A 16,201-nucleotide genomic window follows, 5' to 3' on the forward strand; every position below is an offset into this window, starting at 1 on the left:
GTATAGTGCTATCTAAACACACAGTTAGTTGTCTCATTTATTCCCACTGTAATTTCTCAAATAAACTTCCTGATCTGGAACGATTCCAATGTCTATTTGTACTGTCAGTAAACCCCAGGAGCTAGTTATTTGATTATATACAGCAAACTGGTGAGAAGGCACTTTATATTATTTTGTCATCTAAAATGATGTTGCTTTTTGGAACCTTTGGAAATCTATCCCATGGTTATTGTTTCTGCACCATATCATTATTTTATTTAAGCGAGTCCACACATACTCAGTGAAATTGGCAATTCTGAAAGCTCATTCTACATCTGCTATTCTTTAGTGAGTTATGTGAGGGCCATTGTATTAATCAGCGTTCTCTAAAGGAACAGAAATAGCTGGATGAATATGAATATACATACATATTAAAAGGGGATTTAATAGATTGGCTTACAAAATTTGGTCCCGGTTATTCAAAGAATGGTTGTCTCGCAAATGAAAATGGGGAATCCTGTAGTTTCTCAGTCCATGAGGCTGGATGTCTGAGCGGTCCCAATCTGGCATTGGTGTCCTGGAGAGTGGCTTGTAGGCAATCTACTTTGGAATGCCAACACATTTTAATACCAGCAAAGAAAGGACTCAGCAACAGTATAGCTCAGGTTGCCAGCAAGAGTGAGGGCAATCAGGCAAAGAGCAGAGCTTTCTCCTTCTGTATCCTTTTCAGTGGACGGCAACAAGGCATAGTCCCAATTCAAAGTGTGTCTCCTTGTTTCAAATAATCTAAGAAAATCCCTCACAGCTGGGCCTAGATATTGGGTTTTAGTTGACGCATGATGTATCTAGTTTACAATTAAGATTTACAATTAAGATAAGCCATCACAGATTTGGTAATGGATTAGCTGTGTATTAGAACCTACAGCTGTTAGAAGTCCCCTTCTTGCTCTATCTCCTATTGAGTTGAAAACCCATCCCTTGTTTTTTACCATTGAACCATCTTTGTTTTTTGTTTTTGTTTTTGTTTGGGTTTTTTTTGGGGGGGGGGTTGTTTCTGTGTAATAGCCCTAGCTGTCCTGGAACTAGCTCTGTGGACCAGACAGGCCTCAAACTCAGAGATGGCCCTGCCTCTGCCTCCCAAGGGCTGGGATTAAAGGCACACACCACCACCACTTGGCTCATTGGACAGTCTTGAATATTCCTGTAAATTCTAAATTAGGGAAAGGTGCATCTGGCTTTCTCTTTGTCTTTCTTACTAACCTGTAGCCTCTTAAAGAACATACATGTTCAAACCCATGTCCTGCCACTTAACTGGGACTATGCAAGTTATAGCCTCTTTTTCATTATCTGTGAGATAATAACACGAAATTACTTCCATAGAAAACGTGTGCCATCCACTGTGTCTGCTCATTTCAGCATCTCTATGAGGAGGTCACTGTATCATTTCTTAACGATAGGAAAATTGGATGCACCCAAAAGTGAATTAACTTGACTCAGGCTATATGGCTAGTAAGTGGTAGGTGTAAATGAAACATAGGTTGGAACACCTAACTGCTCTACTAAACAAGTGTTAGCCCACTCGGGACCATAGGTCCTGCCTTTTACTTGGTTGTTATGATGGATGATGCGTTGATTATAAAATGCAATGTTTCTTCCTCACCGGGAGAGACAGAAATCTTTAATAAATAAAAATAAATAAATAAAATGCAATGTTTGTGTGTTTTTAAAGTAGACAGACCAGATTAAGAAGTAGAGAAAATACTGAAACCATCCACTGTGTATCAGGCATCTAGAGTTGTTATTAAACATTCACACTGAAACCTTTTCCCAGAAGGCATGGACAAATACCTGAGAATCTACACTTTTGTTGAAATTCTCCCTCCCTCTTCTCTCCCTCTTTCTTGTGTGTGTGTGTGTGTGTGTGTGTGTGTGTGTGTGTGTGTGTGTGTGTAAAATGTTAATATATTTTCAGGCACATAATCAACTCTAAATAGCTTATTTATATTTAAATTTTTAATTAAATTTAATTTCCCCTATATTTATTAGGAAGGAATACAATATAAAAAGGATTTGTTTCTGGTTCTTTTTTGAAAGGGTTATATATACTTTTAGTTCTTATTTTAATGTTGTGCTTAGTATAATTAAATAAATGGAAAGTAAAATCCAGCTCAAAAAGAAAGAAACCATGTTTGTAATATAATAATAGCCACAGTTCATATCACTAGTTTAAGATACCATTATAAGGATTCTTTTTAAGTGAGTGTGCATGCACACAGGTGCACATGTGCCAAAGCGTGAGCTCAGGAGTCAGAGGTCAATTCTCAGGAGTCAGTTCCCTCTTGCCTCCCTGTAGGATCAATTCATTAGGCCTGGCCACTAGCACTTATAGGATGGATTCATCAGGCCTGACCACTCGCACTGCTCTCTACCCACTGAGCATAGCACTAGCCCTAAACTAACTCTTAAGGGCAATTCCTCCTACAGCCTCTTCCCTGGTTAACAAGGAAGAGGCAGAAGGCTACTTGTCTTCCGGGCTGAGGGGGTAACTCAGTCAATATAGCACTTGCCGCACAAGCAGAAGGCCCTAACCTTGATCCCCAGAACTCACAGCAGAGATAGCCTAGTTTGTAAGCCCACAAGCTCCTGTAAGAGACGCTGTCTCAAAAACCAAGGAGGGTAGAACTTAAGGAATGACACTTGAGGGTGACCTCTGCTTCCATATATACCTACAGGAGCATGTGTATACCCACACTTGTTGAAATAGGAGCGGCGGCGGGGCTGTGTCCCCAACACCCCAGCCGCTTGGCTAGCTCATGCCCGAAATAACAACACACAAACTGTATTCATTTAAGAACTGCTTGGCCCATGAACTCTAGCCCTTACAGGCTAATTCTCGCACCTGGACTAGCCCATTTCTAATAATGCATGTAAGCACCCCAAGGTGCGCTTACCGGGAAGATTCTAGCCTCCGTCCATCCTGGTGTCTCTGCTCCAGAGAGCAGAGTTGTCGGGTCTCTCTCGGAGCAGAGCAGAGTCTGACCTCACTTCCTCTTCCGCCCAGCATCTTATTCTGTTTATTCCACCCACCTATGTTCTAAGCTATGAGGCCAAGCAGTTGGTTTATTACTTAACCAATGAAATCAACAGATTGATATATGACACTCCCACATCACACACTAGTAAGCACACATGCATACATACATGCATAGACACACATGGGTGCACACACCAAATTAATAATGTAATTTAAGGTAGCTTAGAATAAAATAAACAAGTAGTACATTTTCTTTCTTATCACACGACATTGTAGTTTCTAGATTACCATGTATTTTTCTCCATGCAGGAAACGTTTTAATGCTATGTTCACCGATGTGTCCCAAAGGACTACACTCCAGCATTACAACGCTTATTATATGGTTCATATTTGCAAAGTGGAATAGAAACGTTAAGATTAAAATTTTAAGATGTTTCCTAGGCAGTTGTGTCAACAGTTGCTGTTTTTCTCCCTTACACAGGCTTGTAACTGCAGCACAGTGGGGTCCTTGGATTCACAATGCGACGTAAACACAGGCCAGTGCAACTGCCATCCCAAATTCTCTGGTATGAGATGCTCGGAGTGCAACCGAGGTCACTGGAACTATCCTCACTGCAGTCTCTGTGAATGCTTCCTTCCAGGAACAGACGCCACCTCTTGTGATTCGGAGACAAAAAGATGCTCCTGCAGCGATCAAACGGGACAGTGCACCTGTAAGGTATGCGGGGCTGAAACGCTGTGAGGAAAACCCTCATTCGCTGTGGAGTCCGTTACTCAGTTTCATCGTCATTCGGTGTTTTATTCTTGCTTCATTAAGCAACACAAACAAACATTCATGACCAGACACAGATTTTCTTGATGTACGATCATTGGCATACGATCCAGTTTTCAAGAACTCCCTTTCAGCCCAAACACAATCTCGTTTTCCAGTCAGTACACAGGGTGTCATTTCTACAGTGAGTGGAGTTATTTTTCTTCTGTGTTCTTCTTGCATAAATAAATGTCTGTGGAGTGGGCAGGGAGGGCTCTCAGGCACAGTCAGAGGAACAGCACCGCTGATAACCAAGCTTATCGCAAACCATTTCTCCTGAAGTTAATCCGCAGTCACTGCACACGTTAGCATATTTACTGCTATGGAGATTCAGTAAAATTCCATCACCTATGAGTCCTGACAGAACAAACAGTGGCTAGCTATGTGCAAATTTCCGTCCTCATTAATACTGCTAAATGATGTAGAAAAACAGCCAATTAAAATGGGTAAGAGGGATTTTTTCTGCCTTATATATTTCTGGAAAATAATCAATCCCAAGAAAAATGTGGTTAAAACAATGTCATGCATAGCTTCTCGAGACAAAGTCTATGCAAAGACATCCAGAGGAAATGGCAGATTGAAATCTGGGAAGCGAGGAGCCTTGAATTTCAGAAAACAACAGCCTCTGCATGAAGTGCCCTAGTTAAGCAGATTATCATGCCCCATACATGCGCACTTTATAACAGCCTTATGTTATATTTGCTGTATGTTGCATATATAACGTACTATAACATTTGTATAATATTAGAGTAAATATATAAATGTGCTTTAGCTTCCTGGCTTTTTTCATAGCTAGAAATCATTAGTTACCTTTGCTTTTGAAATCCTTATTGCTCACAGCGGAGTCATCGGAAATGCACCATTAGATCTCAGCAACAGCATGCAGCATCCTTAGTAACAGGTGCATTTAGGAACCAAGTACCTTTTAAAGGCCCAAGAAATCCTGACAGGGATGTGAGCTATAAATACCATTTGAGGTATCAGTCTTAGACTCTTTGTTCATTTGTTTTACCTTGCTAAATGAAAAAGAAATGTGTTGCTATTTCTCGTTATTAAGCTTTCTCCTACAACATTATAAGGAATGCTGAAGGAGCCTCTTCTTTCTTCAGGTGAATGTAGAGGGCATCCACTGTGACAGGTGCCGGCCTGGCAAATATGGACTTGATGCCAAGAATCTACACGGCTGCAGCAGCTGCTATTGCTTCGGCGTTACTAGTCAGTGCTCTGAAGCAAAGGGTCTGATCCGTATGGGGGTGAGTAAGGAGCCGCTGAGCCGTGTAATGGTATAATGTTCATTCCTGCAGGAATCTTTCAGTCAGGCCCTGAGGGGTAGTAGGAAATGGCAAAACATTTAAGTAACCTTGTCCCCCGTGTGTGTTCAGAAATGGTAAAGGCTCCATGTGCCATTAGGCAGTTGGTATAAATACCTCCTTTAAATTCTCCCTAGCAGATTGTTCAGTTACTGTTGATAAAGAAATAGATTGCAAGAGCAGACTGGAAACACTGCCAGGGAGGCCTGGTGTCCTGGCTTGGTAAGCTGCCACATCCAGAGGAAGGAGGTGTTGGGGTGGGACTGTTATCATCTAACACAGCCCTGGAGACCACAGCCTGCTGCGTGCCTTCCAATCGGCCATCGGGAGTTGCCCATTGTTAGCATTGGGATTGGGCTTATTTTGAGTTTCATTTCCCTTTATTTCTCCAGAGTTTAATTTCAACTTTTATTAGTGATAAAATATTGCAGTTTTTTTTTTTTTTAGAGATTCTGAGTTTTATTATGCAAGCCATTTCCAAACAGTTATTCCCTGCTGCCTTCACCCATCATGTCTCATTTCTTTTCCCTGTGACAACTCATCAAAGCAGGGACCAGAATTCAGACAGGCATGTCTCCATACTTAGCATTAAAAAGATGCTTCATAGCCATATTCAGCTTCCCGCTGAAATCTGTGCTTCGCAGGTGACCCTGAGTGACGAGCAGACCATTCTGCCTCTGGTGGATGAGGCCCTGCAGCACACAACCACCAAAGGCATCGTTTTCCAGCACCCAGAGATTGTTGCAAAGATGGATGAAGTCAGGCAAGATCTCCATCTGGAGCCTTTTTACTGGAAGCTGCCAGAACAATTTGAAGGAAAAAAGGTAAAAATAACCCTGAATTCACAAGTGAAGAATATAAAACAAGGTTGAGGAGTCAGGTAATTTGGGGGGGTTACCTAAGTCATCTCTTTTTATTCTATTTTATTTTCAGTTGATGGCCTATGGAGGTAAACTCAAGTATGCAATCTATTTTGAGGCTCGGGATGAGACTGGCTTCTCAACCTACAAACCTCAAGTTATCATTCGAGGTGGGACTCCTACTCACGCTAGAATTATCACCAGGTATATGGCTGCCCCTCTCATTGGCCAGCTGACAAGGCATGAAATCGAAATGACAGAGGTAAGCTTGGTAGTTGTTTGGTGTAAAGATACTGATGCTTTTATTTTTAAATTCAGTTTTATCGCAACAGACTCTTTTGCTATTTACAGAAAGAATGGAAATATTATGGTGATGATCCTCGAATCACTAGAACTGTGACCCGTGAAGACTTCTTGGATATACTCTATGATATTCACTATATTCTTATCAAGGCTACTTATGGAAATGTCGTGAGACAAAGCCGGTAAAGTAAAAAAGAAAGTGCTCAAGCTAAGTTCGGGTTTTGGTGCGTACGGGGCTGGTCAGGAAGACACAGACGAGAAATCAGCTAGTGGCTACTTTGGAACTAAGGTGAAAGAAGACAAACCAAGGAAGGCTTCTGGTCACTTGGTAGAAGACACCATAGTTTGCCCCTAAAATAAGCAGCATAAGAACAATATTCTAACTTACATTAGTCATGGAAAGTTTAATGCACAAGACAAAACTTAAACACAGCACATATGAGGGTTGCATATTATCAACTGTAAATAAAGTTGTGAATCTCTTGTAAGATTATGGAGAACACTGACCTTGAAACATGAAGGTGTGTAGTCAAGGCCAAGTTATCGCAGTCTCCTTCATTCTTGAGCACGCACCTCTGTCCATGCTAGTATAACATATATGTCCATTTACCCTGGATAGCATGATGTAAGATGATTAAAAATTATAGTTAAATAAAAAAACATGGGTTAATTAAAGAAATACATGTGAAATCAAGGAAACCAAACTGGGAATATTTCAAGAACGTATTCAGTGTTTCTATGGGAACCAAAGAGGCCAATTAATACAAACATCATTGAGAATGACACTTAGGACCATACTGGTGCTTTTTCCAGTATTAACTTTCACTGTTATCTTTGGTCAGAGATCGTCTCAAAGTTTTAAAAAATAAATGAGACTCAAAGAACCCAATATTAAAAGTGTGAACTATTGTTTTTTATGACACTGATTATAAAATGATAGAATGACCTCAGTGACAAAAATCAAGGATGTTTGTTTCATTTGAACAATAGCTAAACATGTTTATAGACTGTGATAAAAGTAGTAATTAGAGAGAGGATAGAATAAAATAATGTAGAATAAGGAGAACAGTAGAGGGTCCAGGAGACATCTTCACTAGTAGAAGGATCATCCAATGAGATTAAACGAGAACTCACACCGATAGAGTTAAGTTCTTATTGCAGAGGCTGAAAATTGTGTTGGATTTACTCAATAGCTCAATGTCTCTTTTACATGTTATCTTCTTTCATGTTCTGAAGAAACATGGAGTTAATACATGTTTGTAAAATCATCTTATGACAAACAAATACACCATGCTAGAGAAAATAAAGAAAAAAAAGAGGAAGACTCTCATAGTCAAATTAATAAATCTAAAAATTTCACATTTTAGATATTTATACTGTGCTTAGCATACACATAATCACCCAGAGAACTCATTTCTATCTAATGAAAGATTCATGTTGTTCATATCATTGTCAAAGGGGCTTTCAGTGAAAGAGTTAATCATGAACCAAAATTCACTTTCTCATTTTTATTCCTTTGGTTTATCATACAAATAGAAACATGTGCTGAAAAAAAAATCCACTACCACCTATATTGTTAATTACCTTAGAATAGCAAATGTACACTTGTGATAGAAGCCAAGGCAGATTTGCAAATTAGATATGCAAGCAGACTACTTTGCAAATTCCTGCACACCACACTAAGAACTTGGAAGTTCATAGAAGATGTTGTTAGTCTAACTGATCAGTCCAGTTTTGTCTTCATTTTTCACTATCCATCACCTTTTCTAAACTCCATCAAAACTCAAGTTGTCAGCTTGCCAAGAAAACAAGAGAGGCAGATGAATCACCTCACTTGGTCACTTAAGACAGTAGGGGCTGGAAAGATGGCTCAGTGCTCAAAAGCACTGGTTGCTCCTCCAGAGATCCTGAGTTCAGTTCCCAGCAACCCCGTGGTGGTTCACAACCATCTATAACAGGATCTGTTTCCCTCTTCTTGCATGCAGGTGGACATGCAGAGCACTTCTAAATAAAATAAAATAAAGACATTCTAATCCTGACAAAAGTTTAAAAACTTGAGAATGACCCCAACCCTGGAAAATATAATTCATCATCTTTATTGTTGTAAGAACCATAGCAGTGTTTGAAACAGAGCTTAAGAGTTACATGTGTAGTTTGAAGGAAGTAACTTCTAAAACTCAACACTCACGAACGGAAGCCATATCCAGACACAAGCAAAGCCATTACACTTCCATCCATCTCACCTCTCTAACCTTTCACCCACATGTGAGCTCCTCTAATCACCTGGGAAACATTTGGGGTAGAACTATCTATTGTTGCCACCATTCAAGAGTCTCTAGAATTTTAAACACTGCTATCTTATACACAGGCACAAAAGAGAAGGAAGGTCAGATAATGCGTGTATTTTCCTGAGGTAGCTATGGAGTCCCACTGGAGTTCAGTAGCGAGAAGCCTGCTCAGATAAGCAACAAGTTTTTCTCTTGCAGAGAGGAGTGGTTGATTATAGCTCATAACCATTGCTACTCTAACGAGAAGAAAGCAAAACCTACATTTTAGCCCAAGATTGGTTTCATAAAAGCTCCCAAGTGTAGAGCAAAATGCTCGTGACACCAGCATGGGCATTCATAATTCAATCAAACTTACCTATGCTTGTTATAAAGTTTATCATTAAACCTCCTTAAGCTACTGGAGGTGCCTTTTATTGAGGCAAAAGTATTCAGTGTTTCACTTAAAAGTTTATTTGCGGAACATTTTCGTGTTGCAGTTAGTCAGTCATGAAATAGTTTGAGTTTATGGACTGCATATATATTTTAACGCGTAATTTCAAATTAATGAGAAGATGCCAGTGGATTCACTGGGGATATATTATTTCCTTTCTCACCAATAGGATGGGTGAATTAAGTCACTTGAAGGATTTAGCTAAATAAAGCTAATAAAGTATTAATTTGGAGAGTTCTTTATCCTCTTAAAGATCAGGGTTAGCTCATACTCTGCATTGTTTTCTAGTAGGCTTTCCAAAGTTCTTGAAAGGACACCCAGAGGCTCCAGAGGAAGAAAGTAGTAAATTAAAAGCAATTTCACTTGTGACTACAGGAGCCGTTCTAAGAGAGAGTGACCTTGGGTTGCCTGTTTGAATGAATATAAATGTCTAATTAATTGGCCATGTCTGCATGAACCTACTCCCATTTTAAAAACTGGAGGGTAAAACAAAATTATAATAACTTCTCAACAGGACAGCTGACATCCAATTTACTAAACTCCTTAGGATTAATGTGGATATTTTCCTAATACATAATCTCAGACTTAGAGGAAATAAAACTATAGTAATCAGACGTGGTAACTGATCCCCTGGAATCTAAGCAGCTTCAAAACGGTGTAGTTATTAGCTTGATGGCCCCTTTCTACAATGTATAATATCACCTTGCCTTGATAAATATATGTATTCCGGTTCATTGAAAACAAGAGAGCAAAAGAATCTCCCTGTATGGCAGAAATCTAAGGAGGTTCTTCCTTAAGGCTTGAGTTGTTCTGAGAGGCTGTATGTGGCCATGTAATCATGGACTCTGTTCTCCACTTCTAGCATTTCTGAAATCTCTATGGAAGTAGCTGAACCAGGACACGTAACTGCAGCAAGCCCACCAGCACACTTGATAGAAAGATGTGACTGCCCTCCCAGCTATGCAGGAATGTCCTGTGAGGTAAGCCAGCCTTCACTAACTTGCTTAAGCTCAGCTCCCTTCCAGAGCCAAATGGGAGTCCTTCCCAAATCCCCTTTGCACTTGACTTCCATACCCTTAGTCTGTGTACTTGATTCTTCACACGCAGCACGTAACACGGGGGCAACATCATAATGAATCTTTTCCTTGTAAAGAATCGCAACAGCAGGGAAATATCTGATAAAATAAAAATGAAGAGATTTGTAAGCTAGGTCGTCACATTTGGGGGATGAGAGTGTTTCAAAAGGCTGGTCTGTTATAACTCATCTATCGTCTTGGCACCATTTCTGAGCAGTTAGAGGCATTTAAACTTCAGTGATTATAAGATATGGTTATATCTGTATTGAGAGTGTTTTGATATAGAACAGACAAAATTTCTGCACTAAATAGCAGGCTGTTACATTCAACATAGTCTTCTCAAAGGGACATAAGTTTATTCCAACAATGCTATTATCATTCAGTCACTACAATTTTAAAAACATTTTTTGATAGGATATTCCTTCGAATACTATCTGGTAGTGTAATCAATTTCTACAAATATTAACTTATAAAAGGAATAACACAATTTAGGAAAGTTGGGAGAAATAAGGAACTGGGCTGAATTTGAACCTAAACTTTATCATGGTCCAGGGCTTGCATAGGCTTCTAAACCTCTTTAGGTTGGAAATGGTAAACACTCAACTCTCTGAGTAACTAACGATATCACATCTGGTCTTCCACATCTGGCCTTCTGCAGAACCCTCATTTAATGCCTGTCCTTAAAGAGTTTTCTGAAACTTGCTGCACCCCAAATTCTTTCTCATATTAGTTGGTGAGGTTTGCGTGGTAGCTGGATATCATTGATGTCTCTTCCTCTTATAGCTTAAGAATCTTATGAAGATTGTATGAGCTGTGAACCTAACACACATATCATTGATTTGTAGTCAATGTTACTCATTAAGAGTTGTTGCTATGACACATAAACTAATTATAAGTCCACGTACTGATAATTTTAGTACAAATAGTTTAGTCTGCTTATTTTGTAAATAACGATCTGGAAGTTTTGTTGAGAATGTCATGCATGACTCCAGGTCAAAGTTAAAATACATCTTGGAAATACTGAATATGGATTGGTGAGATGCCTTTGCAGGCAAAGGCCCTTACTGCCAAGCTTCAAAACCTGACTTTCTTCAATTCCCTGGACTCACATGGTGAAAGGAAAGAGCAGACTTCCTTAGGTTGCCCTCCGACCTCCATGCACTTATTGTGTTATGCACATAACCAAAGCACATAGACACAAATTAATGAATAAATAAATGAATGTAATTAAAGTATCGAATACATGTTTCTTAAGGATGAAATGGCATGTGCAAAGAACTATTGTGAATATTGTGATTCCTACCTCACTCCACCACTTCAAGCACTTTGGCTGATTTATTGCTGATCCTAGGGTTTTTGCAGAGAGAATCACCTCAAGGATTAATATAAAAGAAAATTCATGGAAGAAAATCCCATTGTAAACTCAGGGCTGTTCAACTTAGCCACCACTGCATAGCTCCATACTGTTCAAAGAACAATTTCATAGGGTAACTAAAATGCCTTGAAGCAGTTCCACCACCTGCTTAAAAGGTGATATTCATTGTAAAAAGTCAATTTTATATCATAAATAGACAAATAACCCATCTCTTTCTTAAATATGTTTCCCTTGTACATCTATTTTTTTTATTTTTATCAAGCTCTACATTTTTCGCTGCTAACCTCCCCGTCTCTCCCCTCCCCTTCAACCCTCTCCCAAGGTCCCCATGCTCCCAATTTACCCAGGAGATCTTGTCTTTTTCTACTTCCCATGTAGATTTGTGCATCTATTTTTACACACTGCAAACTTATACTTATCTACATAGGCCTTCTAAACATATACAGTATATGGCTGGAAAATGAGGCAATGTGCACATTAAAAATGGAAAAATCTTTAGTAAGAATGAAAAATGAAAGCATATAGAACAGAGATAACTTTCAATTTTTCTAAAGAGATAGAATTTTGTTTCATTGTGTGACTGCATTGCTGGAAAGCTGTGTGACCTTGGCCAAATCCCTTAACTGTCACAGAGCTCATTATTATTATATATAGTTACTGTTATATAGTTACCTGAGCTATAAGGTTGGCATTCTGAAAGTTATAACTCACTAAGGTAATTTTCCTATAGAAAATATTCAGAATTAAGATTGACCTTCAGGTATCTTGAGAAGAAAGATGTAATGTCTCAGTTTCTCTCCATATATTTAATATTAGTCTCTTCATTTTTCAACAAAAAAAATTATGGAAGATCATGAAAATATTTCAGTATACTCTACAAACCTCTACATACTTCATGTTCAATTCTTGCATTGGGATCTAGAGGCTTTTAAAAGGAGTAAAACACACTTTGGCATTGATTTTATGACTTGCCATTATCTGAAAACATGAATTACAGCAAATTAAATCAAGGCAAATGAAAGAAACTTAGAATGTGTCCACATAAAAGTGTGTGCCCACAGTTTTGTCTGTGTCCTGTGGGCTCCACTCAGGATCCAATTTACAGACACTGTTCACAGTGAGGATTTAGTGGGGAGATAATGGAGATAAAAGCTGATCTCTCAAAATAAGATACCTGACATGTTCTCCACATCCCGTTGCCTCTAATCCATTATACATCTTATTTATAATCCATTTTGATTCTAAAGTGTAATTACCCAGGCATAAAATCTAATCGTCAAAGCAAGAGCTAAGCACGGTTTTGAAATAATCCACCCCATTCCAGTAACATATGCTTTGGGTTATGAATACACAAAATGGTTCCTTTACAACATCTTCACCAACAGTGTGGAATTTGATAGATATTTACATTGGTACGCTATTCATTTCTATTTTTAGACAAAAAGAGATTGCATGACGGCAGAGTCACGTATTACCATTTAAAACACAGCCGGTTACGAAGATACTACACTTTTGCCTTATACCTGGAGTGGCAGGACAGGATAGTTTTGTTCATCATAATTTCCTATCCTTAAAATACCTAATTATTATGATTTATGATCGACAGTGGGAACTAGCTTTCTTTTAGAAGTCAAATGAGAGCACACTCTGCTGCATTACACCTGTTTACAGAACCACTCTGCTTAGCCTGCTTTCCACAGTAGCTTTGGAGATTATGGCCTAAACTTAAATTCAGTTTATGTTACATGCAGGCACCATTTTCTATGATATTTCAACACTGGCTTTATGACACTCTGCAATGACATCATAGAGATGAGAAGTTTAAATATGATATCTCGTTGATATGTTGATAGTTCCAGTCTCTTAACCCCTCATGGCAGGCCTTATTTTAGTAAGGCTTCTGGATCACAGATGAATGATCTTGTGCTGGGATTCGGTAAATCAGGACCTGTCAGGTTGGGCAATGGAAATTTTAAATCCCCAATGTATACTTATTAGAAAGACATAAAATTCATAATGTAGAAAAAAGACTTGTCTCCTTCTGCATGCGTACTTCCTTTGAGGGGGTCCTCTGTCAAGTTGGTAGCATGACCTGTAGGAGAGAGACCCAAAGACTGTGTACGTGCAGGCTTGTCCTCCTTAATGGTGGAAACATATGTGAGAACTGTGTCCCTAGGGAATTCCAACCCTATGTAAGCATCATGGCATGACTGTACACGCAGCAAGATGACTGTTCTTTTCCTGTACAAAGTAACCTGGGAGGCCACTATTGTGTGGGTGGTATATAGTTGATTGAAGTATTGTTTTGTGGCACATGGTTATCCCTCCAAACATTAAGGGATGTGTTATGGATAGATGGTCTATGTTCCCTATTTTTTCCCCCTGAGAAACTTAGAACAATCATGACTGGCCTTTATTTTTAGTTTATTCTTAGCAACAACATCTAAATTTTATCTAGGAAATGGCACTTATGTTAATTTTATGGAAAGCATTAAATTGTGGATTAAATGATCCTTGTAACATCCCTCTACAAAAAGAAAACTGGATTTATTGCATACTTACTCTATCTGCATAATCAATCTCAAACACATTTCACAGCCTACCTATACCAACACCACAGTATTATTTATGATCTCAATGTTCCCTGGCAGGGAAAGGAACTTGCCCACCATTAGACAGCTATGCAGTAGCCAAGCTGTCATTTGAACTGAAATAAACTTGTTTCCAAAAATGTAAATTAACTTATATTCAAATATTATGATATAAAAGATCCATGCGTTTCAGGACAGGAAACTGAGACCAGTAGTACTCAAAGTACTGTGTGCAATAGAATGTAATATGGGTCAGAATAAAAATTCAAGCTTTGTTGGCCTGTGTGCAAAGGCCATTCAGAGATCCACTGCAGAGTGTCTTCTCAGGGATCTACTTCCCTTGTCTTCCAGGAGAGAGGAATATACTGAGCAGCCCCGAGACATGCTGGCTCACTGCTCTTCTTTCGCTCTATTGGCTCTACTGCCTGACATTTTTCTACAAATCTTATTCCAATATTTTGGAGAAATGCCATATTATGAAAGGAAAGATAAAAAGAGAACAGAAGAAAATTGAGTTTTGCCAAATTTAAAGACATGGAAAGAGATTCTTGGAAGAATTTTAACTGTAAAAGGGAGAAAATCTAACAAAATGAAGTCTGAGGAAGTTTGTTGCTTTTCTTCAGGTTCTAAAGGAACTTTTAAAGAAAATATAAAAATACTTTTTTTCTGTCCTAATTGAAGCTTTCTAATGCTATTGAATTTTGCTTTTTTTTTCAGTGAGGGCAGAAACATTGATATTTTAAAAACACCTTCAAATATTTTTGTTTTCTTTTTTTGTTTTGTTTTTCTAATGGAAAGAATGAATACAAAAGGATTCAGGAAGAGAGGGGATGGAAAAAATAAATATAATGTGTTCTTTTAAACATTCTTTGATGTTCCAATTCTTACAATGAAAAATAGTCTTTTTCTTTGTCAAGTAATACAGCCCATCAGAATACAATATTAAACTGTTAAGAAGAAACTTTAGATTTCAACTAAACACCTGCTGATTTGTGGAATGAGGAAGCCACATCACAAAGACAAAACTGTCCCATACCCTTCACAGAGACTAACCTTGAAACCACAGCTCCCATATTTATTGTGCCCTAGTTCCAAAAAACTCACAAAGTCTTTTCAGACACACTTTGAAAAGACAGAATGAAGAGTATGCTTGTGATCCTTGGCCATGACCACTACTTACACCTTCCCCAAAAGTTTTAATCCAGCTCTCTGTCCTTCTCTTTACCAACTCACTTATAATTTCCAGGGGTGGAATCAAGTATCAGAATCTTTCAAAATTCTGAAAACCAAAGGAAAGGCCTAGAGCATTCTTCAGAGAACTCAGTGTGAACTTGCGCTGTGACACTGCCGCCAGCTCAAGGAAGAGTCACAATAAGGAACAATACCTGGTGGACTACAGTACAAACCATCCCAGGATTATCAATACATTTCTGCCCGGGACACTGAACTTGATTTCCTCAATCAATGAAGTATAAGTTTATTTACTCTGTTCTTCGAAGTCATGTTTGTTTGTTTGTAGGGATCTAAAATAGTTCTTAGAAATTCCTCCCAATTTTCATAGTTTTCATGCTTTGCACAGTATACAAACACACAGGCACACCCTGATCAAATAAACCAACAAAATAACAATATTTAGAAAGATATTTAAATGTGAGATCCATGTAAATAAAATGCAAACTTATTCAAGTCAATATAGTGACAATTTGCAGCAGTCTATACCGTGCACCATTTTGAGGTAGGAAGGAGAGGTACATGTGTGTGCTTGCAGTGTGTGTAGACTTCTTTGTGTGTGTTCTCACGTGTGTCAGTTTGTATGAGTGTAGAGGGAGATGCACGTAGATTGCACAGTGGAAATGGGGGTTCTCACTAACTCAGAGCTCACAGCTTTGGGTTAATGAGTGGCTGCCACACTCTCCGTGTTCACATGAGTTCAACTGATCCACATTCCTGTTCTCATACCTAGGTGATTAGTACTTTGCCCAATAAGACATCTTTTCAGTCCCTGGGTCACCATCTCAGTCCCCTGTACACTACCTCCCTGCCCCTGTGTGCCGTTTCCCCATCCCCTCATGTGACACCTCCATAGTCCCTGTGTGCCATCTCTCAGCACCCATGTGCCATTTCCACAGCTCCTGTGCATCATC

The 16,201-nt window shown here is 38.9% G+C and overlaps 1 protein-coding gene across 1 annotated transcript in view; it reads left to right on the top strand.

Moving 5' to 3' along the window:
• Lama2 (laminin subunit alpha 2) overlaps positions 1 to 16,201 on the top strand; it is a 586,091-nt gene that overhangs the window by 383,759 nt on the left and 186,131 nt on the right. Inside the window, exons 23-28 of the mRNA XM_050138074.1 lie at positions 3,495 to 3,731; positions 4,934 to 5,077; positions 5,779 to 5,958; positions 6,068 to 6,256; positions 6,346 to 6,479; positions 9,878 to 9,995. Of these exons, the coding sequence (XP_049994031.1) occupies positions 3,495 to 3,731; positions 4,934 to 5,077; positions 5,779 to 5,958; positions 6,068 to 6,256; positions 6,346 to 6,479; positions 9,878 to 9,995 (1,002 nt within the window). The remainder of the gene's footprint in view (positions 1 to 3,494; positions 3,732 to 4,933; positions 5,078 to 5,778; positions 5,959 to 6,067; positions 6,257 to 6,345; positions 6,480 to 9,877; positions 9,996 to 16,201) is intronic.

The sequence above is a fragment of the Alexandromys fortis genome, unplaced genomic scaffold, assembly GCF_014885135.2.
Source record: "Alexandromys fortis isolate MF-2015 unplaced genomic scaffold, M_Fortis_MF-2015_v1.1 scaffold_14, whole genome shotgun sequence".
Lineage (NCBI taxonomy): Eukaryota > Metazoa > Chordata > Mammalia > Rodentia > Cricetidae > Alexandromys > Alexandromys fortis.